Source organism: Pogoniulus pusillus, chromosome 33, assembly GCF_015220805.1.
Source record: "Pogoniulus pusillus isolate bPogPus1 chromosome 33, bPogPus1.pri, whole genome shotgun sequence".
In the NCBI taxonomy this organism is placed as follows: domain Eukaryota; kingdom Metazoa; phylum Chordata; class Aves; order Piciformes; family Lybiidae; genus Pogoniulus; species Pogoniulus pusillus.
In genome coordinates this window covers 7191960-7215976 of record NC_087296.1, presented here as the reverse complement: position 1 = coordinate 7215976, position 24017 = coordinate 7191960, and the positions used below count along the sequence as shown (strand labels likewise).

General features: G+C 43.5%; 2 protein-coding genes across 4 annotated transcripts in view; both read right to left on the bottom strand.

The window, feature by feature from the left end:
• Positions 1-2364: 2364 nt before the first annotated feature.
• CALHM6 (calcium homeostasis modulator family member 6) lies at positions 2365-5702 on the bottom strand. Its single transcript, XM_064170164.1, has 2 exons — positions 5095-5702; positions 2365-3544 (listed from the first exon to the last, which is right to left on the bottom strand). Exons 1-2 carry the CDS (start codon positions 5605-5607, stop codon positions 3116-3118), a joined length of 942 nt encoding a protein of 313 aa, XP_064026234.1. The 5' UTR covers positions 5608-5702; the 3' UTR covers positions 2365-3115.
• Positions 5703-6692: 990 nt separating this feature from the next.
• DSE (dermatan sulfate epimerase) overlaps positions 6693-24017 on the bottom strand; it is a 32470-nt gene continuing 15145 nt past the window's right edge. For 2 of the 3 annotated variants that reach the window (XM_064170279.1, XM_064170278.1), the window contains exons 4-7: positions 14597-14850; positions 12899-13138; positions 10923-11130; positions 6693-9804 (exon numbers count right to left, since the gene is read on the bottom strand). In XM_064170279.1, the coding sequence (XP_064026349.1) occupies positions 8040-9804; positions 10923-11130; positions 12899-13138; positions 14597-14850 (2467 nt within the window). In that variant the 3' untranslated portion in view covers positions 6693-8039. Of the gene's footprint in view, positions 9805-10922; positions 11131-12898; positions 13139-14596; positions 14851-24017 lie in introns of those variants that run through there. The other variant, XM_064170280.1, reaches the window with a different exon arrangement.

Below are 24017 nucleotides of genomic sequence, written 5' to 3'. Positions count from 1 at the left end.
GCAGCCTCACGGGGACCTGAGTTTTGGGAAAGCTTTTGTGTTGTCTGCTGTAATGCAAGATATCTCAGCAAGGGTTGAACAAAACCCCAAGTGCTAGCACAGTACCCTACCCAGGAAGCCAGCTCACCTCACACCAAATTACATTCTAAACTGAAATATGCTGGTGAGGGGCCTGGAGCACAAATCCTATGAGGAGAGGTTGAGGGAGCTGGGCCTGTTTAGCCTGGAGAAGAGGAGGCTCAGGGGTGATCTTATTACTGTCTACAACTACCTGAAGGGGCATTGTAGCCAGGTGGGGGGTGGCCTCTTCTCCCAGGTAACCAGCAATAGAACAAGGGGACACAGTCTCAAGTTGTGCCAGGGTAGGTATAGGCTGGATGTTAGGAAGTTCTTCACAGAGAGAGTGATTGGCATTGGAATGGGCTGCCCAGGGAGGTGGTGGAGTCGCTGTGCCTGGGGGTCTTCAAGAAAAGCCTGGATGAGGCACTTAGTGCCATGGTCTAGTTGACTGGATAGGGCTGGGTGCTAGGTTGGACTGGATGATCTTGGAGGTCTCTTCCAACCTGGTTGATTCTATGATTCTATGATTCTATGTATGTATTTTATCATATCTCTGGGGTAAAGCCTGGTCCTGCTGTGACATGGAACATTTTGACACTGATCACAATGGGACCAGGATTTTGTTTCCTTCCCATTTACAGCATCACAGAGTGGCTTTAACTTTCTTCAGACATTAGTGAACAAATTGTTTCATCAAATGGAGCATTTTTAACTGACCTGTGTGTCCAGGAGGCACAAATAACAAACTGGTCACTTACTACTCTATGATCATCAAGTTTCTTTGACGGAAAAGAGCACAAAGCAAGTCAGTGGCTCCGTGACAAAATTATTGCTTCTAAAAATCCCTTTCTACATACAGACCTAAATCTTGTTTTCCCTTTATGTGTTTTATTTTCAGTTTATGATAGGGATAAAACTTCCAAGCCAGTTATGTCCAGCTAGTTAAAACAGACTCTTACCTTCCTTCTGCCTTGGAAAATGACTCTAACAAAAAAATTCCTGGGATTTCCTCTCTGTTTCAATAGCTTCCAAGCCTGATTTCATTGTGTAGAAAGAAGATTTCTGGGAGGAGGAGAAGGACAGCCTGAACCAAACAATCTGACTCACTTCTCTAAAATGCTCTCTGATAAAAAGCTTTTCAGAGAGAAGCTGAACTTTATCATCCTTTGTTCCAAAGTGGTGCCTTTGTTCCTTGGCTGTTCTTTGAAAAGGACATTATTATTTGCCAATAGGGATTGCAGATTTAGAGTGTACTTAAGTATACAGCTGCACTCTAAATATTAGTTAATGTAAGTTTCACCTATACCTTTGTGTTGTGCATAAACCTAAGCCCTCACAAAAGGCTGATTTGCACTTAAACTCCATGCTGGATTGGACTAAATAATGTATTTGGCAGGGACATCCAGGTGTAACTTAGGTACTGATGCTAGGGCAAAACCCCTATTTGCAACATAATGTATTTAAAAACCCCACAATAATTGTGTATTTGTCAGGAGAAAAATTAGGAAGTATATGAATTGAATATAAACAGGAAGTTTACTGCTGGTGTGTTTTCCTTGCAGCAGTCAAATTCCTGTTATTGTCCACAGTTACAGGAAATGAGCATCAGGGCTGATTCAGAAGAGAATTCACCACCACAGAAGGTTTTCATTTTGCTGTTACCCAGAGCTGCTGAGCAGGCTGGGGTAAAAATGGCTGGAACCTTTTGGCTCATCTATCCAAACTGGTAAGTGGCCAAAGGCATTCCAGTTGACTCCTTTGCTCCAGAATGCTCATTGCTTCCCAGGAGGTCCTTGCTCTGAGAAACTAATTGACTGAAAGTAAATATTTTGATCTAGAGCTTGCTCTAAACTCTGCTGAAAGACAAATTGACAACTGAAAGCTAATAATCCAAGCTGAATTTCTGATCAAAACTTCCATTTCTTCTTGTCCCTGATCCTGCCAGGCACGAAGGTCTGGTACTGACACTCCAGCTGCCAAATCATAGAATCACAGAATGCACTGGGTTGGAAGGGACCTTTATAGGTCATCTAGTCCAACTCCCCTGCAGTAAACAGGAACACCTCAAACTGCATCAGCTTGCACAGAGTCCCATCAAGCCTGACCTGGAAAATCCCTAGGGATGGAGACCTCTACCACCTCCCTGGGCAACCTTTTCCAGTGTTCCTCTACCCTCAGAGTAATGTCCAAATGCCCTGAAGGGTTTAGTAATAATTTGACACATTATATGCTGACATCATTTTGGGTGCTGATTATTTTACATATGTGGCTCTTGTTGGTGGACAACAACACATGAAGACTCCCTTTGTGGCAAATTTATTTGAAAGCAATTATTTATTTACAAGTGCTTAAGCAAAAGTGTGCTGCTTTGAAGCTAATTGGAATATTTTAATGAGAGAAATTAGATTATTGGCTGCACAAAGAAAACAATGGTGATGCCTGTTTCACTCATAGCTTTTTGCTTAGACACATCAAATCCCAGGTGCAAACATCGATAAGGCAGTCTCTGCTTGGCTTCTGCTGCAATTAACTTTTCTGCCTGACCCTGCACATTTCCCAACTAATCATTCTGCTTCTAACACCCCTTGCTGACCTTTCCAGCTCACCTTGCACATAAGTGAGATTCTAGATAAGGGAGGGGGTGGAAAGAAGGTGGAAGGATGGTTGAGAGCCCCTCCTGAGGACTCTGGCTGCCAGGAGGGGTCTTGCATTTCTGTATTACTTTTAACTTGTATACTAGTGTATATAGCTTGAAATATCTGTAATATATTGTAACTATCTGCTTGTATATTGTGCTAAGCTGTGAATATAAAGCTTCATTCCTTAACTTCCAGCTGGCTGAGTCTAGTCTGAGTGAATTCATTGTGCGTGTGGCCAGGTGATGCCCAGAACTGCTACAAAAGGTAATAAGATGTATTCAAACCCAAATCTACTGAGGCTTACAACTATCAGCTTTTACATGCAATCCACATGGATATCATGAAAAGCACAGAGTAAAACTCTTATTGTGTCAGTAGAGTTAAAAGATTGCCAGCATTTCTGAGGATTTGTTTCATTAAGTCTCTGATTTTCTCAGACTTGCTTCATCCACAAAGCCTAAAACAGTGGGATTCATATTTCCTTGCCTAAATTTGGTAGTGCTGCCCCTATCCGTGTCAACAAACTTGTGCACCATGCTGTAATGCTGCTCTTGAGGACTGAAGGTGTACAGGAGGGAAATCTTCTGCCAGTCTTCATTGCTGGGAGTCTGAAATGCTGTTGGGGCAGCAGGTTGAACTGGTGTTTGAAAAAAGGAGTTGATATTTCTTTCTGCCAGAGTGCCTGCGTGCTCCTTAGCCTTGATCTCAAAGAGCTCCTTTTCCTTTTTCAAGTAAATTTTCCAGAACTGAAGCTGCATGTAGCTAACTGGGGAGCGGCAGTGGCTGACACATGTTGAAATCACTCCCACGATCACGATGACCAGGATCAGGAACAATCCTAGCAGCTTGGAGAAGAGACAGATGGATTAACAGTGGGTTTGCATGGTCACTTGTAGGAGTGCATCAGGAATGGTGTGGCCAGCAGGAGCAGCGAGGTCATTCTGCCCCTGTACTCTGCACTGCTTAGACCACACCTTGAGTACTGTGTTCAGTTCTGGGCCCCCCAGTTTAGGAGGGACATTGAGATGCTTGAGTGTGTCCAGAGAAGGGCGACGAGGCTGGGGAGAGGCCTTGAGCACAGCCCTACGAGGAGAGGCTGAGGGAGCTGGGATTGGTTAGCCTGGAGAAGAGGAGGCTCAGGGGTGACCTTATTGCTGTCTACAACTACCTGAGGGGTGGTTGTGGCCAGGAGGAGGTTGCTCTCTTCTCTCAGGTGGCCAGCACCAGAACAAGAGGACACAGCCTCAGGCTGCGCCAGGGGAGATTTAGGCTGGAGGTGAGGAGAAAGTTCTTCACTGAGAGAGTCATTGGACACTGGAATGGGCTGCCTGGGGAGGTGGTGGAGTCACCGTCCCTGGAGCTGTTCAAGGCAAGGTTGGACGTGGCACTTGGTGCCATGGTCTGGCCTTGAGCTCTGTGGTAAAGGGTTGGACTTGATGATCTGTGAGGTCTCTTCCAACCCTGATGATACTGTGATGCTGTGAGTATAGAACTCAACATTGAAGCAGACATGAAAACTGTGAACAAAGACATCCTGGATTGCCTCTACTGGAGTTAACATGACAACAAGACAAACTCAGAAACAAAACTGGAGTGCTGCCAAAATTTGGCAGTTTCCTTTTCCTTGAAAGAAAAAAGCCTACCTGTAAGTGCTATTTTTTTTTTTTTTTTTTGATTGTGCAGTTTGCCCTCAGCACAAGAACACTTTAACAAGGCAGGGACACAGTTTAACTATCACAGGCTCACAGGATGTTAGGTGTTGGAAGGGAGCCAAGGAGAGCATCAAGTCCAACCCCCCTGCCAGAGCAGGACCACACCATCTAGCACAGATCAGAGAGCAACACATCCAGACAGGTCTTGAAAGTCTTCAGAGGAGACTCCACAACCTTTCTGGGGAGTCTGGTTCAGTGTTCTGTGACCCTTACAGGAAAGTTCCCTGTTGGGTTGAGGTGGAACCTCCTGTGCTGCAGCTTACATCCATTGCTCCTTGTCCTATCCCAAGGAGCAAGGGAGCAGAGCCTGTCCCCCCTGACCCCCAGTCCTCAGGTGTTTATAAACATTTATCAAATCCCCTCTCAGTCTTCTCTTCTCCAGCCTAAGCAGCCCCAGGTCCCTCAGCCTCTCCTCATCAGCCATGCCCTCTGGTCCACTAACCACCCTCCTAGTCCTCTGCTAAACCCTCTCCAGCAGATCCTGTGCCTCTCAAGCTGGGGAGTCCAAAACTGAACACAGTATTAAAGATGAGGTCTTATCAGGGCAGAGTAGAGGGGGAGGAGAACCTCCCTTGATCTGCTGGACACACTCTTCCTAATACACCCCAGGATCACAGCAGCCACGACCATCCCTTAAGCAACGAAGTTTGAAGCCCATAGGATGAAGAGTGAAGGAGCTTTACCTGAGACTGTGCCTGCAGGTTGAGAGATCTTTTGTACATCTGCTCCGCTAGGGGCTTGTTGCAAGGTATTTCAGGCACCTGGGCTTGGCACATCTTTTCTGTGCCGTTACACAGGAGTTTCTTTATCCTGTTGCTCCCGCTGGCTGCGCACTCGTAGAAGCTGGCTCCGAGCAGGGCCACCGCGATCCAGGTGAGGGAAGCCACCGAGGCTCTGCCCAGTGCCGGTATCAGGATGTGGCGGTAGCAGCAGCTGCTGCAACCCTGCTCTTGGTGGCAGCCTGTCACCAGTCGCCACATTCTGGCGTTCCAGACACAGCCGAGCAGAAAGAGGATGAAGGCAGGCGCTAAGAGGAAGCTGAGGCCATACAGGGTGTTGTCGGAGTTGCAGGGACACTTGAAGAGCACGGCAGAGAAGATGTACTCGCAAACAGCCGTCAGCAGAGACACCAGGCTGTAATTCAGGGTGGCCTGGTAGCGGGTGCAGAAGTCCAGGACACGCTTTAACTGGTCCATTTTCTGCCCCCACTTACTGCAAGCAGAGTGAAGTCTCAGTCAGGAAAGAGAAAATGAAAATGTCCTGGAGCTCCCACAGCTTAAGCTCGCAGAGATTTCACTTTCTGTTAGCACTGGTCACACGGTGAGGTTAAAACAGCTCTTCTCAGAGGAAACAGAAGGGCACAGGCTTGCTGCACAGTGTGGAAGAAGTGAAAAGTATTCAGTGATTTTGTAAGAAAATATGCAGTATCTTCATAGGATTAGAAAGTTGTCAGCTTGTATGAAGAAATTAAGGAGCCTTAGTGAGGCAGATCAGAGTTAAGTCATTTGTAATCAGATCAATCACCCTGGGTGGTCAACCAAGTTCTGACAAAGCAGAGCTCAGGCTTTGTCATTTGCTGCCACAACTGCCATGCACCTACTGTTCAAATGTAAGCACATTAAACCCAAAATACTCCTATACTCTTTATAAATGGTTTGTATTTTGTGCCTCCTTGCTTTCTTCACGTTATGCTGTCACACCTTCCTGTCTTGGAACTGCTGAATAGCTGAGATTCAGTTCCACTCCTCTGTGTGTGGCCTAATGCTATCTGTTCATAGGCTAACATGTCCTGTACTTCGTAAGTGGAATTCAGAGTGGCCAGTAATGACAGTTATATGCAGGTAACTCATAAATCTTGTGGGATACAAACCTAGCACAGGCTGGAAAAGCCTTGGCCTCCTATTTTATGCTGGAATAAGTCTGCTCTCCCACTGAGACTGCAGCAGAGCTTCTGTATGTGAATGCAGTGCTTCAAAGTGGCCAAGTAGCTGGAAACTATTGAAAAACCTCTGTCCACAGAGAGTGTTTAGATGTGGAAAGCTCATCACATTTCAACACATACATTTGCAGAAGGCTTAAGAGCAGCAAAACAGGTAACAGATACCTAAATGGCTGTAAGGAAGATGAGACAAAATGACAGAACATATTGGGTTGGAAGAGACCTTCAAGATCATCTAGCCCAGCCTTGGACCCAGCACTACACAAAGGTCTGCACACAGTGCAGGTGAACATCATTCCTGTAATAATTAGGGAAAACCTATTCATCAAAGAAAAACACAGAGACCACTCTAATGTTTTTATTTAGCAAGAAGAACTGGTTTTCTGTAAGACATACAGATATACCCAATCCCATCCAGCTTCCATTCTCTCAAATAGTTACAGTTTTTTGGTCATCAGTTTAATGAACAGAAGGGGATAGATGTGGAAACGTCAAATTTCTTTCTGTCATAAACCACACACTTCCATTCACCACTGATCCCCAAATAATTGACCCAGGGCCACCAAGAGCTTGCAGAACCCTTGCTGGTGCTTTATAGAGAACAGGCTGTTCACACAGTTTTAAATGTCCTCTGTTTTCAGCCATGTGAACAGGAAAAAAGACATTAAATACTTCCTTAATACCTCTTTTTCCATTACTGGCAATTGCTGAGGTTACCACAGGATAGCTTTAGGTTTTTTGTTTGTATTTTACAATTGCATATGGAAGGACAGTGATCTAAGACATCATTTCCCTAATGAGCTGTGCTTCGAACTACAGAAAACATTTGTGAACTCCTGTCTTGTAAAAATGAGAACAGACCCTGCAGCATTCATCCCTCCCCGGTCTACACTTGACTAAAAGATATTTGCCTTTCCTGAGAATTGTGTTCTTTATGCTTTGAGTTAGCCTTTTGTTTTTGCCTCCTGCTACTGCCTGCTAGCCAGTGTGCCTCTTGCTTGGTAAGGGCTGACATGATCACCATTTCCCATCGTGCCACGCTGTAAAGCATGGAAGAGAATCACAGAATCAACCAGGGTGGAAGAGACCTCCAAGCTCATCCAGTCTAACCTATCACCCAGCCCTAGCCAATCAAGAGATGACATGACACAGGGTCCACAATAACTAACCAGGAGTGTCCCATACTGAAGCATTCTTTGGTTTGGCAGAGAGAAATCAAGTCTAAGATCTGCCTTGCATACTTGTGGTTGAATCTCCTCTTCTTAAGAGAATGTCCAGAGACATCCCTAGCAGCCTGAAATAAAAACTCACTAAATGCAAACCCACTTCTGTATAAAAAAGCAAGCCCATAGGAATGAATCTACTCAGAAGGCTCTTCTCACCAAAAATTGAATCACAACTTTACGTTACCCAACTCTGTTGAACAAAGCACAACGCTCCCTCAGATGCGAGGCTCAACTCCAATCACAAAGCAGGTGTACTTATTAAGTACTTAGGTTTCTGAGCTATTCATTCCCTGCTCTATTCTTCTATTCCTTCTGGTCTGAAACCAATCTTCCCCAAGCTGTTTTTGGAATGTTTCAGAAAAAAAAAAAGAACAAAAAGAAGATAAACTTTGGCCCTATTAGGGTTAATGATTTTGCATAGACGTATATGACCATAAACTGGTCGACTAGTTGAGGTCTTCTGCTAACATTGTGACTGAGAGCAGGAGGAATACAGCCACAATAATATACAGCTGTCTACTAAAAGGATTGCATACAGACATCGTTGGCCATGCAGTCTCTTGGCCTTCTGGAAATAGGTGAGCTGCATTGCTAACATGACAAAGAAAATAGCGATGTTGAGAATCAGGAAGAGGCGAGTATAGGAAGCTGATATCGATGGGGCACTGCTTCGAGCAGTCGTCACCATCTGCGCCAGCCCTGATCGGCCTTTGATTGACACTCCAGTTTTGTGCTTCACATAAGTGATATCTGCAAAATCCAGAAGGTCTTTCATTTCCTCATCTTCATCTACAGGTGACTCTTTTTGTGCTTGAGTCTGCGCCTTCTGTCGCACTCTTCTTTCATTTACCTCGATTTGTGCAAATATGTCAGGCACAGCATCAACAAATTTGTAGCCCTTGGCCACTTTTCTGTTTTTCTTTGCTCTGCCATGCTGCTGCTGCTGCTGCCTCTGTGAGATTGCAAATATCCTATCGATGGCCTCCTCTGTTTGTCTCTTATCTGAGAACCTCAGCAAGCGCTCGGCAGTCTTCCTGAAGCTAGCCGTGTTGCGCACGCGAGACAAGATCTGCTTCTCAAGCTGCTGGAAAACAGGCTTAAAATGCTGCAGGTTCCTCTCCACGATCCCTACATAGTCCTTCACTTCTGGCACTGTGGAGCTCCTAACGGCAGAGGCTCGGTCAAAGAGGATTTTCTGGTGGTCTGCAATAACCTGTGCAAAGGCAGAGCGGGACCCATCCTCGACGGGCCACAGGTGGACCGCGTAGGCGTGCTCCCCGGTGGTGACAAGAACGTCCAGCTGCGGAGAGTCGCCACGGGCGGTGAAGCTCTGCACGTCGACGGAGGGCCCAATGAAAAGGTAAATGGCCCTGGTGACAGGGTGCCGCAGGAAGGTCGTTACATTCACGTAGTTGGTTCCGTTGTAGGGGTAGCCCCTGGGGTACATCCTGGAGGCGATGGTGGCCTTCTCGCTGCGGCCGGTGTCGTCCATCCAGTACATCTTATATATCCCATCGCGGTGCCTAATGAAGGCCCCGTGGACACCATCGACAACGGTTTCCTCGAAAGGCACATCCACATTGTGGAAGAAACTGGTCGCTGCCTCTAGAGGGCTGTCGTCTTCCAGATGGATTTGGTCCACTAGCAAGAGAAGCTGGGGGTGGAGAAGTATGAGGTTTCTTTGCAGCTTTCTCAGCTTCAGTTTAGGGTTGTATGCACCCACTCCTTCTCCCCTGATAAAAACCACTCCGCTTCTCTCCATGGCAGCAACCACTCGTCCCTGACAGTCACCTGCCAAGTCGTGTTTATATTTAAGCCACTTAGAGGAACAGTCTTCTGTAATCTGCCCTTCCCATGGGGAGAAGCAGCTCTTGGACACAGCAGGGGAAAACATCAACACATTATTAAAGAAAGTGTATTTTGGCCCATACAGAGCTTCTGTTATGAAAGGTACACCGTTGGGAGCAAAAGTAAAGGAGTTCTGGTCCGGGTGTTCATGGCCAGCATTAAAGTTCCTCCACCCCTTGATCCACTCTTTGTACTTGTTCTTATGAACAATATCATATATTGCACGTCCTCCCAGCTTTCCTGACTTGAAGGAAAGGAAAGGCCTGTTGACTTCAGCTGGCAGAGCACTTCCATAGGTTACCACTCCCCAGTCCTCAAAATAATGCAGCTTAGGAACCCCATAGTCTGGCGGAGGTACGGAGCGCAGACTTGCATCATACCTGCCAAAGACAGAGAAGGAAAATGGCTTTAAAAATCACTTGAGTGATTCCATTATCTGTATCTCCAAACCTCAAAAAGCTACTTACTGTTTAAATCAAGGAACCCCCAGGTATGTTCCCTGAGAGAACTAGTTCTAGTGATGTTTAACATACTAAACCCTACACACAGCTGCTGCCTGCTGTTTACAACTGAAAGCATCTGCTCTAGGTTTAAAGCAAACAATCCTTCTGCAGTCCCAGAAGAGTAGTACCACTGATTTCAAACTAGCCACATTTTGTGTTGCAGCATAAAGCTACTGACTGCGACCTAAATCCTTGTGAAAGGCACATCAGGACCAGGCTGTAGGCACTATTTTGCACTACAAGTCAGTGATTGCACCTGTTACTGGTTACTTAAGCGAGAGAGGCAGATTGTCTGCAGAGCTGTAAATCACATGGAAAATACAGATCTAGGTATATCTCAGGATTTTCTCCCTAAGCATAACTTCCAATTTACTGTGTAAAACCAACTAATAGCAGCCTGACTGCTCATATTACTTTAGCTTCAAAAGAAGGCTTTTATTATTACTTACAGCTTTTCAAACAAAAGTATGCTTTAAATATTCATCTAATTAATTATTAAAGGACACAACAGGATTAGCATCCACTCAGACAAAATAAACTGAAGGATACATGCAGGCAAATTTTCAGCCTTTTTGGAACTGCTTATACTCTATGAAAGCAATAGACAATGAAAGGAAAACACAAAAGCAGATGAAGGTCCATGGTGTTCTCTGTACCACTGGACCAACCTGGGCAGAGGTTGTGGAGTCTCCTTCCCTGCAGGCTTTCAAAACCTGCCTGGATGTGATCCTATGTGACCTGATTCATACCTGCATTAGCAGAGGGGTTGGACTAGATACCTCCAGAGGCTCCCTCCAATCCCTACCGTTCTATGATTCTATGAACATACATCGTGTGTCTATAGCAAGTAAAGTTCTTGTGAGCCAGATGACTCTACGGCTCGCACATGGCCAGCCTGATCTCTGCTTCTACGGGACAAATCCAAAGCTAACGAATTATCACTAATAGCCAACAGCTGTCAAGTTCCTTTTGAGCCCACTCATTCCCTTTCATACCAGAGAAATTCAGTGTGGAGAGTGCACCACCTCTGCCCTTTGGATGGTGTCCCTGGGCCCTCCACCACTCGGTTCCTTCTGATCTGCTCTGCCAGCCAGTTCCCGCTGCCGTTGCGCATGACAAATTTGTCCAGAAACACCAGCTGGCTCTCTGGCCCGTAGAACCAGTTATAGTTGGAGTCTGCAATGGCTACAGTTCTCTGAAAGCCTTGGAGAAAATGAAAAGAAATGTTAAAAAAGGACAAAGAAATGAATAAAGATGCATTTGTAGAGCACGACGGCAAAGCCAAGCAGTACAAACAGAAACTGCCTTTGCAGATGTTTACAGACCTACTTGTAAATGAGCCATAACCAGGTTACACAGAAGCTGCTTCCTTCTGCTGTAGCTAATGTGAATACTCACCTTTCTTCTTCAGTTATGGGCTATAGTCAGTCAAAATACTACCAAAAATTATGAAGCAATGTCCCATCTACTTCCTCTCATCACTCATGTCTGGCAGAGGTAACTTTCTCTTTACAGTTTTCACTTTCTTTATGTCAATCTGAACTCTTTAAAGCAAGAAACCAGTTTTCCCCACAGAAAATAATAACAACAATAGTAACAGAATCATAGAACCAACCAGGTTGGAAGAGACCTCCAAGCTCATCCAGTCCAATCTATCACCCAGCCCTAGGCAATCAAATAGACCATGGCACTAAGTGCCTCTTTAGTCTTTTCTTGAACACTTCTAGAGATGGCGACTCCACCACCTCCATAATAATAATAAGCTTCGAGCTTCACCTTCAAGCTACCATGAGTCCCTTAGGAACCTCTTCACAGCAGATGCCAAGGATTTACATGGAGTCAGCATCACGTCAGAGTTGCTCTCAGCCCCTTACACACATGGCTAGAGCTGAAATTCTTAAAGCCAATAAAGTTCTTACTGTCTTTTCAACCAGGAATTTGAACAACCTAAGTTCCTAATGAATTTTCCTGCAAATAAATCCTGATCTAGAGTAGGATAGGGTGTCCCTGTCCATGGCAGGGGGGTTGGAACTACATGATCCTTGTGGTCCTTTCCAACCCTGACTGATTGTATGATTCTAAGTAACAATAAACCATGACTGAAAACTTGTAAGGCTGTCTGGCACTAAATCTCCTTTGAAAGCTAGAAGGGATCAGAAATATCTGTTACTTGTAAGTAACTCCATCTTTCAGTCACAACAAGGGCTTCAAATGAGAGATGCTAAAACACAGAGATTCAGCACAAATATGCATGTATTAAAATGTCTGTGGGATTGACGCCTTGGTGGCATCAGGTATTTCTGTTTAACTCTCACATTGAAAACACAAAATAGTTCATGTACCCCTGCACAGAGAAATCTACCACTTGAGCCAATTACATTTTCCATCTGAAAAATATTTTAATTAAAATGATATCAAAATCTGTAATTTCAATGTTTGGAGGGGGGAAAATGGTGATCCTAGGAAACTCTTCTACACTTTGTTGATACTTTTACCTTAGTATCATCATCTTCTGTTCCTTTCACCTACTATTTAAGAGTGATGGTTGTTGGCAGAAGAAAGAACCAATCAGTAGGAATCTGAAAGAATGTATTTTTTCAAATGGAAACCCCAGAAACAGGTCTGCTTCAAACTCTGAAACCCAGAAATCAGGTTCTGAACCATTGCTTTTCCTGCCAAATGCTGTTCCTAGCTTTTGACTGGTTTTAACAGTCAGAGTTTAATAAACAATGATTTTTAATAAGCAGTGATAGCCAAGGACATCGTTTCAATGGATGCTGAATGTAAAATCCAAGGAAAAGGTTGTTTGAAAAAATCAATTCAAGTTATTTAAAAATGGCCTGCTTCAGGTAAATCTCCTGCTGCCAAGGTGCTTTCAGGCCAAGGGTTGAACTTATCTTAGAAGTCTTTTCCATGCAAAACAACTCTCTAATTCTGTAAGACTCATCTTCATTTACCCAAATGACTTTACCTGGCAGGACAGTCCTGTACATAAATGCAAAGTGCTGCTTGAGCCAAGGGTGGCTGAAATGATTGATGTCAAAGTGCCTTTGGACAAGAAACATGTACTGGAACAGTGATCTGGTTGTGTAACTGCCATAAGCCACCCCTTCATAGAGGGAGCCATCTGTGACCTCCTGCAGCAGGACCACTGACTTCTCCATGATGGCTAACACCTGCTTTGTCCACAAGTAAGCCTCCTGAAGGTAGCCTGGAAGAAAAAGATGTCAGCAAATCTGATTACAACATACATTACAACACCACCATAGATTATGTCACCTGTGGTCCCACAGTGGGATCCTTTACAGCAAGGAATCCACAATTCAGGGCTCTAACACATGACGCAGCACTGCAGCCTCTATGCAGTTTTAGGGTGTTAAATAAACCAGGTATTTAAATGCAACTAAGCAAGGTCACATGAGCAAGGTAAAGGGCTCTGGGTAACCTGATCCAGTGGAGGATGTCCCTGCTCACTGTAGGAGGGTTGGACTAGATGACCTTTGGAGGTCTTTTTGAACCCAAACCATTCTATGATTCTGTGGTTCTATTGCTAATAACGTGGGATGATGCTTTCCATCTCAAAAGGTCTTTAATGCATTCAGGACATGCACAAAAAGAAGAGCCTGGCCAAGACTATTTATTGTATTTCCAGTTAAAGCTTTATGAAAACAAAGTTTGGTTCCCACTAGAGGGCTCCCACAATGCAAATATTCTCCTTGGTCGCGTTTCACTGGCATGATCACAAGTGTGGTAAGGAGATCCTCAGCGTTCAAAACTACAAAAGAAGTTCAGACCTGAGCTGCAGTTAACTGGTATCCCACTAATGCATACTCTGCTTTGACACATTCTACTGACACTTTCATGTTTATTGTGCAACAATGTGTGAGGAGAACATGGGCATTGCTCTATGCTGATTACCTGCTCTGAAAGACCCTGTTGGGAAATCTGGAGGGGACAGGATTTGTATGAGGACACGAGGATTTATAATTCTTGCACATAGTGAGCTAAGAATTTCAGAATCATTTAGTGTGATCATTAAGATGATCCAAGGGCTGGAACACCTCTGCTATGAGGATAGCCAAGGAGAGCAGGGGTTGTTCAGCCTAGAGAAGACTCCAGGGGGACCTTAGAACTGCCTTTCAATACCTGAAGGGATCCTACAGGAAGGCTGCAGAGGGACTTTTTGTAAGGGTGCCAGGCAATAGGACAAGGGGGAATGTTTTTAAGCTGAGGCAGAGTAGGTTTAGAATGCATCTTAGAAAGAAGCTCTTCAGTACATGAGTGGTGAGACTCTGGAATAGGCTACCCAGGAGGGTGTTAGATGCCTCCTCTCTGGGGGTGTTGAAGGCCAGATGGGAGTCTAGTTGAGAGGCATCCCTGCTCATGGTGGGGAGGTTGGAATAGCTGATCTTTAAGGTCCCTTCCAACCTAAGCTGTTGTATGATTCTGTGCTATAGATAAGTAAATTTCTATACACAGTGTATGCATATACACTTTGTACAGCTGCCCACAGGCTTTTGTTCTAGTCAGTAAATAAAAAGCAGCAACAGAGCCAACCTAATCCTGCTGTACTCTCAGAAGCGTTTCTATCAGTTCCTGAACTCCGCTGCATAAATGGCTGACTGAGCTGACACACTTCAGAAAAGCATTCCTATGGTTTAGAACATACCTTGATTCATCAGAACCAGGCTGCCAGCCAGCAGGGCCACACAGTTGGTAGGCTGGTGGTTGTGGAGGTACTGGAAGCCCCATCCACGTCTGTATGATGTTTCGTACATATATCCCGAGGCATTGGCAATTACCTCAAGAAATCTCTCCTGCTGAGTCTTGCTAAGATAGCTGTACAAGAAGTCATATGCAGTGGCAAAACCAATTAAGGAGTGAGCAAGAGGGACCTCATCCCATGGGGCATCCTTCACCAGCCTGTCAATAAAGAAAAATGTCTATTAATTGACTTTCATCTACTGATTTTTCTCCGTTGCCATACTGTGAGCTGTGTATGATTTAATATCTCAGTGAAGGCAGGCAGTCAATGTTGAATTTTAACACAGTAGTAAGCTACTTAGCACATCTCTGAGATCATTGTTTTTCCTGCCCTAGATGTGGACAACATTAACCTTCAAAGGTTAATATTCTCAGTCTGAAGAAGAGAAGGTTCCCAGGTGACCTTCTTGTGGCCTTCCAGTATCTGAAGGGGGATACAAAAAAGCTGGGGAGAGACTTTTTAGGCTCTCAGGTAGTGACAGGACTGGGGGAATGGAGCAAAGCTGGAGGTGGGTAGGTTCAGCCTGGACACAAGGAGGAAGTTATTCAGCATGAGAGTGGTGAGAGCCTGGAATGGGTTGCCCAGGGAGGTGGTTGAAGCTCCATGGCTGGAGGTGTTTAAGGCCAGGATGGATGAGGCTGTGGCCAGCCTGATCTAGGGTAGGGTTGAATCCATGGTAGGGGGGTGTGGAACTAGATGATCCTTGTGGTCCCTTCCAACCCTGACTGATTCTATAATTCTATGATTCTAAAGCTCATTAATTTTGTTAGAAGGATTGTTAAGTGTTGCAACATTCAGGGTTTTGCTAGGAGAAACAGATATGCAGAACATTGACCAAACAGAAATGGCATCTATTTACCTGAAGAAAGATGCACACCAGTTGTGTGAGAAAGTAATATCCCATAGTTTATACTCCCCCAAAAATCTCTAACAACCTTTTTCTTTCTCAAAGGAGCCTAATGTTGATAATTTCCTTAAAGGTGCCTACGAGACTTTTTTAAAGCAAGTATAATAAAGTAATTCACTCTGCTGTTCCTTCAGCTCCCAAATGCATCCAAGAATAGAAGTAGAGATGATGAATTTTCATGACTACAGTTCAAATTAATGTACTTAACAGCACTAAAAAAACTCCATTGTTTAAATTAGAGGTAAAATGATGACACTACTTCAAATTATTTTCTAGGCACTACCTGCTTGTATCCAGTGATTACAGAGAGCTTAGCGAAGCAGTAAATTAGCACCCAGAAAATTCATAATGGAGGTGGAGATAATGCAGACAAACATTTCCCTTCAATCAAGCATAAATTGCACATCATGAGTCTACAGAAATTTGAAGAACTATCTAGTGGAAAAAAAAGAAATCTTTGATAAACTGAATGATCAACAGTTGGTTTTGTGGTTGCTTTCACTCATCTCCCTTCTCTGCTGCAGTGGCCATGAGGTGACAGAGAAACTGTTAGAGTTTAGCCTCAGATATGAGCTAACTGTAGAAACAAAGTATTTTTAGATGTGCTTTTCACTAAACCTTTGTGCATCCAGAAATTGAAGTGGTACAGGAAATACATCTTTAAAGGTCTCTGCCTGGAACAAATACAAAGTGACTGAGACTAACCCATACACTGTGGGGAAGAAAAGAACGATGGAAGAATCTGAGTTCATTTAAAACACTTAACTCAAAGTTCAGTATCCTTATAACAACAGACAAATTGCTAATTATAAAGTGCTTCAAGTTATTTAATGATCTTTCCCTGATTTCACCCTAAATGGTAACTGTCAGTGGAACTGATTTATTGCAAAGGCAAGATGTATGCAAACGTTATCTTTGGTTTCAAATGCAATACTGCATCAAATTCTATAGTATGAGAATGCACATTAGTCTCTGGCACCGCTTCAGAGGAAATAGAAAGCACTCCTCTAGACAGGAAGTGCTAAATCACAGAATCACAGAATATTAGGGGCTGGAAGGGACCTTGAAAGCTCATCCAGTCAAACCTCTCTGCCAGAGCAGGATTACCTAGAATAGGACACACCGAAACACATCCAGGCACGTTTTGAACATCTCCAGAGAGGGAGACTTCACAACCTCTCTGGGCAGCCTGTTCCAGGGCTTTGTCACCCTCACAGTTAAAAAAGTTTTCCTTATGTTCCCATGGAATTTCCTCTGCTCCAGCTTGCACCCATTGCCCCTTGCCCTATCATTGGACATCACTGAGCAGAGCCTGGCTCCGTCCTTCTGACGCTGCCCTTCACATCTTTATCCTATCATTGGACATCACTGAGCAGAGCCTGGCTCCGTCCTTCTGACGCTGCCCTTCACATCTTTATCCTATCATTGGACATCACTGAGCAGAGCCTGGCTCCGTCCTTCTGATGCTGCCCTTCACATCTTTATCCTATCACTGGACACCACTGAGCAGAGCCTGGCTCCGTCCTGATGCTGCCCTTCACATCTTTATGCTATCACTGGACACCACTGAGCAGAGCCTGGCTCCGTCCTTCTGATGCTGCCCTTCACATCTTTATAAACATGAACCAGGTCACTCCTCAGGCATCTCCAAGCTAAAGAGATCCAGCTCCCTCACTGCATTTAAGTGGCTGACTTCTTCAAAACCATCTTCCCAACCCTCCAGTGCAAAAGAACTTCTGTTAGGCATCTTAAACCTATGTACTGGCATAGTCACCCACCTCAGGTTAGGCACAGAGATTTTGTCACAACTTCCCTCAAAGTGCAATTCTGCACAGTAACTCTTGCACAGAATTTAAGGCAACAGATGCACAGAAGTAATAAGAGAAAATTAAAGATGATTTAAAGACCCTCATTTCTAAACATACAAACCCACGGTCAACGTCTGTTCATCAAATGAAGCCCTCCTGAAGCAGTAATTCTTTAGGCACCATAATCAGTGCACCTCCATTAACTGTATTTTGGAACTCAGCAGCATACACCAAACAATGTGGAACATGATTCACAAGAAGAATGGTCAAGTAGCAAGCACTAAATGCTTTTTGTATCTAAATTACACCCTCATTTTTCACATGGATCTCCAGTGTCAGATCTGGTAAACAGCCTGGCTGATAAACCGTGGGAAAGCCTGCTATCATAGGCCTGCACTGGACATACTGGGTGGAAAAGGAAGTTTTCAGGGCTGTTAACTACAGTGCTCTGAAATAGTAAAGAAAAATGATGTGTATTTATACAAGTAAAGAGGAATAAAAACATGTTAATACCAAGCACTGGAAACCTGCTATTTTCTAAGACTCTCAGGAATAAAACTTCACATCAGGTAGTATGAACCTCAGCTAAGCAATTAACTGTAACATCAAGTAACCTTCACCTCAGTGGTGCATTTAAAGGTATCCAATGTTACAAAAGAGAAACCCAAGTAAACAAATATATTTAGAATAGATTTTTTAAAAGAAAGAGCAACTACTTAAGTTGCAAACTTAATCACTTTCAGCACAGGCAACTGGTCCAAAAATTGTACACCATTAATGCATTACCACAGACCGTAAAAAAGAAGGTTTTTTATTACACTTATACCTGTGTATTTGGAAAAGGTGCTCATCTAGAAACTTGAGAAGGTTTATAGAAGAGCAAACGTTTATAGAAGAACATAAAGCACTGAATATGTCTGCTGTCCAGTGATGAAACTCCACAAACATCCTCTGCACAAAGAGCTGCTGCCTGGGCGCGTTCACTGAATGGCACAGGATAAACACATGCCTGGGATGTTCTTTTAAGTGCCCTTCCTGTGTGTCATAGAAAATATTTTTGTTACTTTACAGTAAACCCTTAGAGTTGAGTATAAATCCTCCACAAATAAACTGGAGAAATAAAGAGCTCATGGATAATGTTGGTATTAATGGCCAGGAAGTATGGCTCTCCTACCTGTCTGGAGAATTTAGCATGGTGCAATGTGGTTATCTGCATGAGACTGGCTATGTTCTACAGTAAATCTGAAGGAGGGAGAGGTTATGACTGAGATCTTCAGTTATCAGTGTATGATGTCCAGAACCATCACACATGCATTGCACTGTCCAAGGCTTAGACCACCTTCACTAAATGTAATGGCGTGTCTGAAGTAATGTATGGCACTTCAGGATATGGTGGTGCTGGGTTGATGGTTGGACTTGATGACCTTAGGGGTCTTTATTCAACCTTAATGATTTTATGATTCTGTATCAATTGTGTAACATTTTGGATGGAAAGTAAACATCATTAACACCAGCACCAAAACCAAGAAAAAAATTATGGCACAGTTATCACCACCTCTCCATTTCATAACACTTCTCATGCTACTAATGTCTTTCCTCTCAGTAGAAAGGGTTTGCTGTATTTTTCTCTTGCTGCTCTCTACTAATAACTACTTCCTCAGGAAGCCAGGAGTATTGGCATTTCTCTAAGAAATATAAGCCAAAAGGGAAAACTCACTGCATGCCCAGTGCAAGGCAGGATTTAAATCAAACTCTCCTGCTTAGGTCAGTTCCCTTCACTTTGTGTACCATTCTTAACAACAAATCCAAGTTAAAAAGAAGATAACAGCCTCTGACTTGACAAACAGAGTACCCTCCCAGGCAGTGTGAGACCTGATTTCTCTCCTCTGTCTTAACACAGCATCACTGCACGCAAAATGAAGCATTAAGCACACCCTGACACATATACTACACAAGTAATCCACATCCTGGAGTTTAATGCTCCAAACTTTCCCATGACAAATTGCTTACTGCAGGATCAAGGGCCCATGAAGCTAATGACTGAAAGAAGCAGGTCAGTATTCCCTCCCCAGTGCTCAACATCTCTCACGAGGTGGATGCAAAGGAAATGAGCCAGGGCTCTCTTCTGAAGGCTTACATGTGAAAATGACTGTCCCTGACAAGTGTCAAGGACTGTCCTTCAGTGCATTTGCATGCAATCTGTTTTAGGGGTGGTAGCTAGATACCAGCATGGTTGAGTTTAGTGCACAGTGAATGTCAAGTGTGAAATGTGGCATGTAAGGAATCCTGAAATTAACTCCTTGTTGACTTGTACAGTCTTCCTAGTGGCAATGGCAATGTCCTGGCACCCCAAAGATAATTCTATTGTTCTGGCCCACTTCTGGGGAAAGGAGATAAAGCTTGAAACCTCCTGTCAGGCAAAGAACAGAAATAGTCATCTGTGGCCAGAAATCATACATTTATCAAGAGGGAATATACCTTCCAAGGATGTGTATTTTGTAGACTAGACTCAATTTTCAGTATTTTTCTTACAAAACCTCCAAAGCACAATATTTTCTTGTGCTCAAATTAAATATTTTTTTCACTAAGGGAGCAACATCTTCCAGTTTTTGTTTTGGAAAGATAAAAAAAATCCTTGAAAAGTTCTGTTTCACCCAAAACAATCTCTCAGCTTTCAGCCTTTCCACATTTTTCTGGTCAGCTGCCAAAGCTAAACCCCTGTTATCTGCACAACTTAAGTGCTCAGTCACTTGCAACAATGAAAATGTTCAGAATAAAAAATGACCTTAACAAACTGATGATTTGGGTTTCCGGTGTCCAAGGTAAAACATGACACACTTGCCTCTATCTCTTCACCACTCATGTTTCAACAGCAGCCACTCTGATGTGCTTGTCCTCACTACAGCTCTGTTCGAGGCAAAGCAGTGCTGACATGTAAAGGGCTGCACAGAAGGCAACATATAGACAATATTTTTCAGGAGGTTTAAGAGTTTACTATAAAAGGAAGGCTGTACTGTTGAGGAGGCAACTAAAACTTTACTCCCTTGGAAATCACCATCTATGCTGCATTTTCTTTTTCTCTGTTTCCCCACAGGTCTATAATCATCATTCTGCTTCCTCTCAAGCTTGTTTCAGATCCTCTTCCCTTGTTTTTGGCTTTGATCACAGGAGAGTCTTTTTCACACTGAGCTCACTCTCAGTATCAATCATCATCCTTCTGTGTTAACACATTAATAAACAAGAACTGAGTCTGTTTTAGTAGTTCTCAGTGGCATATTAAGCAGACAGAGCCATTCAGTTCTGTTATTATTTCAACAGATTACCTCCACTAGCTCTTTTCTAGCACATTTCTATACTGGGCATGCCATGAAGCAAGCTCCCTGTAGCTACCACAGAACTTTAGTGCCAATTTCTCCTAGAGATCCTATCAGCTGAAAAAGAAGATAAAGAGAAACTCTTCAAAATCCATCTGGCTGTTTAGTTTCACAGTCAGGCACAATTTCTTTTTTCAAATACTACATATGAGAAAGATAAAACCAGCAGGAGGCTTTGATATTTCACTTACTAACATAATATATATTCCAGATACCAAATTTATCCTCCCACTCTTCTTTTTCTTCCTCCCTGCAGGAGCCTGTATCTCAGCATCCCCCCAAATTCTTTTATACTAACTTCTATGCCACAGCCTTATAAAACCCTCCAAAGTTTTCTTTGAGTGTGACTGCTGGTTGATTATTGGGAGTCAAACAGATGTTCTAAATTAGTGGTGTCAGCACAGAGTCTTGCTTTATTTCAGCTAGGCACAGGCGAATTTATTTTAGTTCTACATTTTTCTGCACATTTAATTATTAGATTTTGCTATTTTCACTTTGAAATCCATATTGTTCAACACTGAGCACTATCTGTATACTAAGAGCAACATCCCCATTGCAATGCTTTTAGTAAAGAGGGACTAACAAGAGGCTATAGGATCGCTGGTTAATGAGGTCACAGATTTCTTATGCTAAAGTCTCCTGTTAGCTTCTCCTTCCTCACTGCTATTTCCTTGGAATGTTTCAATCAACTTGAAAGTAATTATCTCCCCTCTGAAACCCACAGAGCCAGGCTTGCTGTCAAATCCCACACCTTACTGCACATTGATAGCATACTTGTCTTTAAAAAACGGGGTGTCAGCTATGTGCAAAAAAAATCAAGGCACAGACATCTCTTGTCTGGCAGCTGCGGATGGAGAGGTCTCTCCTGCTGGGAGAAGGGTGCAGAATTTGTGAACTTCTGAGGCATTTGTTTGTAAGGTGAACTTAGCAGAGACGTGAGTTTTTCACTGCTTTGTCCAAAACATAGTATCTGGCTGGACTCCTATTACTGCACCATGTGTGACTCCAATTACATCACTCCACTCGGGGCAGGAGCGGGCTGAGGCGGTATATGGAAAGAATCACGAGTACAGATCCCCTCGGCCAAAAACACACTTCTGTTGGGGAGTGCTCTAGAGGCCAGGCAGAGATAAAATGCCAGAAAACACATCTCTATCCTCTGTTCTCTGGAAAGTAAGATAATACAGCTTAAAGACAAGGACAAACTTCCCCTAAGATTTCAGACAGCACCTAGATGTATCAAATCCTGGGAAAGGAAGCAAGCTATATTTAACATCAGCTTTTAAGTTTTACAGGCAAAGCCATTAAAATTCATCTAGTTTTAGTGAAATATTAATGCACTACATTTCCCTGCTCTTGCTAGTCTCCAAAACATTATCTGCTCCCATATTACTTGGGGTGCTTCTTACAGTTAGCTTTTAGCCATTGCCCCCTGGTGTATGTTAAAATGTAAACTCACTCCAGGATGTAGCAATTACAGATGCTCTGTTATGAGCAGCACACCTCTCAACGTGGGTTGTTATGACAAAAGGCTCAAGCTCTGCTGGCCCACACGAGTGGGAACTCAATTAAGGGTGTACTTTGTTATGTGAGGGAACTCAATTAAGGGTGTACTTTGTTATGTGATATAAAATGACTGCTGTAATAGCCAAGTAAAGATTTAAGTGCTTCATTGAGTGCCCCTTCCATGCATGTGTCAATTACCAGCAGACTTTCTCATAGCTGTGTCTTGAAATCTTGAATCTTATTTGGAGTACTGTACAGTCTCAATAATGCAAAGATGAAATTTGAAGTGTCAGTCTCCTCAATCTCCTGGCATTCTGGGACAAGTAGTGACATTTAAACTATATTTATTTTATCCATCTACTGCACACACTACCAAATACACTTCTGTTTTCTGCTAAGGCTTACATTTTATTTAGTCATAGAATGGCTTATGCTGGAAGGAAGCTTTGAGATCATCTACTCCTAGACTCACACCTAGACTCAGCTGTTCAAGGCCTCATCCCACGTGGCCTTGAACATCGCTAGGGAGGATGCATCCACAACCTCCCTGGGCTGCCAAGGGAGTCCTACTTAAGAACTTCTTCCTAAGATGCAGTCTAAACCTCCTCTTCCTCAGTTTAAATCCATTCCTTAATGCTGCTACAAAAAATAGAGGAAACTCATCCAACTGTGTTTTGTTTGTTTGTATCTTTGTTTTTAATTCTAAAACTATTTTAGAGTCAATGCCCTGTCAGCAGAAATCCAGATTATACTGCTGAAAGAATCAAGCTGTCAACAAGGAATCTATGAGACTGCCAGATTTAGCTTTCCAATACATGTTGATGAATCTGTCAGTGATAAGAAGCTATTTTGGGGGCAACTGACATAGCAGTCTAGGCACTGATACCTCTCTGCTAATGGCATAAGGAGATTTGGCAGATGAGTCTCCTAACATTCAAGGCTCCAAACCTCAGTTCACAGTGTGAACTCCAGGTTGAGCACATTCAGCCCTAAGTTCTCTGTGGAAAAGCAAAACTGGAAAGCAGATCTATGTTTGTGTCACAGCATTTGCAAAGCTGGCCAGGTGGAGAATGTACAAGGGACAGCTGCTTACCCTAGCCATACTGCCTGTGTTTCTGATTTCCTCCTGTACTTCCTCTACTAAGCACACTGCACCCATTTCTTTTGCCTAAACCTTGATTGTTTGCTGAATAAACTGTCTACGTCAGACTGGAAAGATGGGAAAAGCACAGCAATTCTTTCACTGAAGTAACACAAGATACTTGCTGGAGTAAAACAGTAGTTTAGAGGAGGTAAATATCATCAGAGCCAAGAAGAAATGGGATATCTGCTGAGTTCTGATTAGTATTTGGTCAGCTTGGACAAATGATACCCTTAGGGCAAGGTAAAAAGGAATCACAATTGATCGAGGGCAGGATTCACAGGACACATGGAACTGAAATGAGGTTACTGAGACAGTGAGAGAGATGAAGGAATTGAGAGTGACACAACTAAGCTTCACTACTCAAGGCATTACTGCTCTTCTTTCTTACTCTCTTTAAAACAGATGTCCATGTAACTACGTGTTTATGCTATCCAAAGCATGTTAAGAAAGTGTGAACACCACCACTGGGGAGGAATGTGTTGACTTTGGAGAAGTCTGTAGATCCTGTTTGAGATGGTTACATGTCCCTGAATTCTCTTTTGTACAGCTCTATCCCTCTGCCAGTGTGCCAGACTGCCTCTGGAGC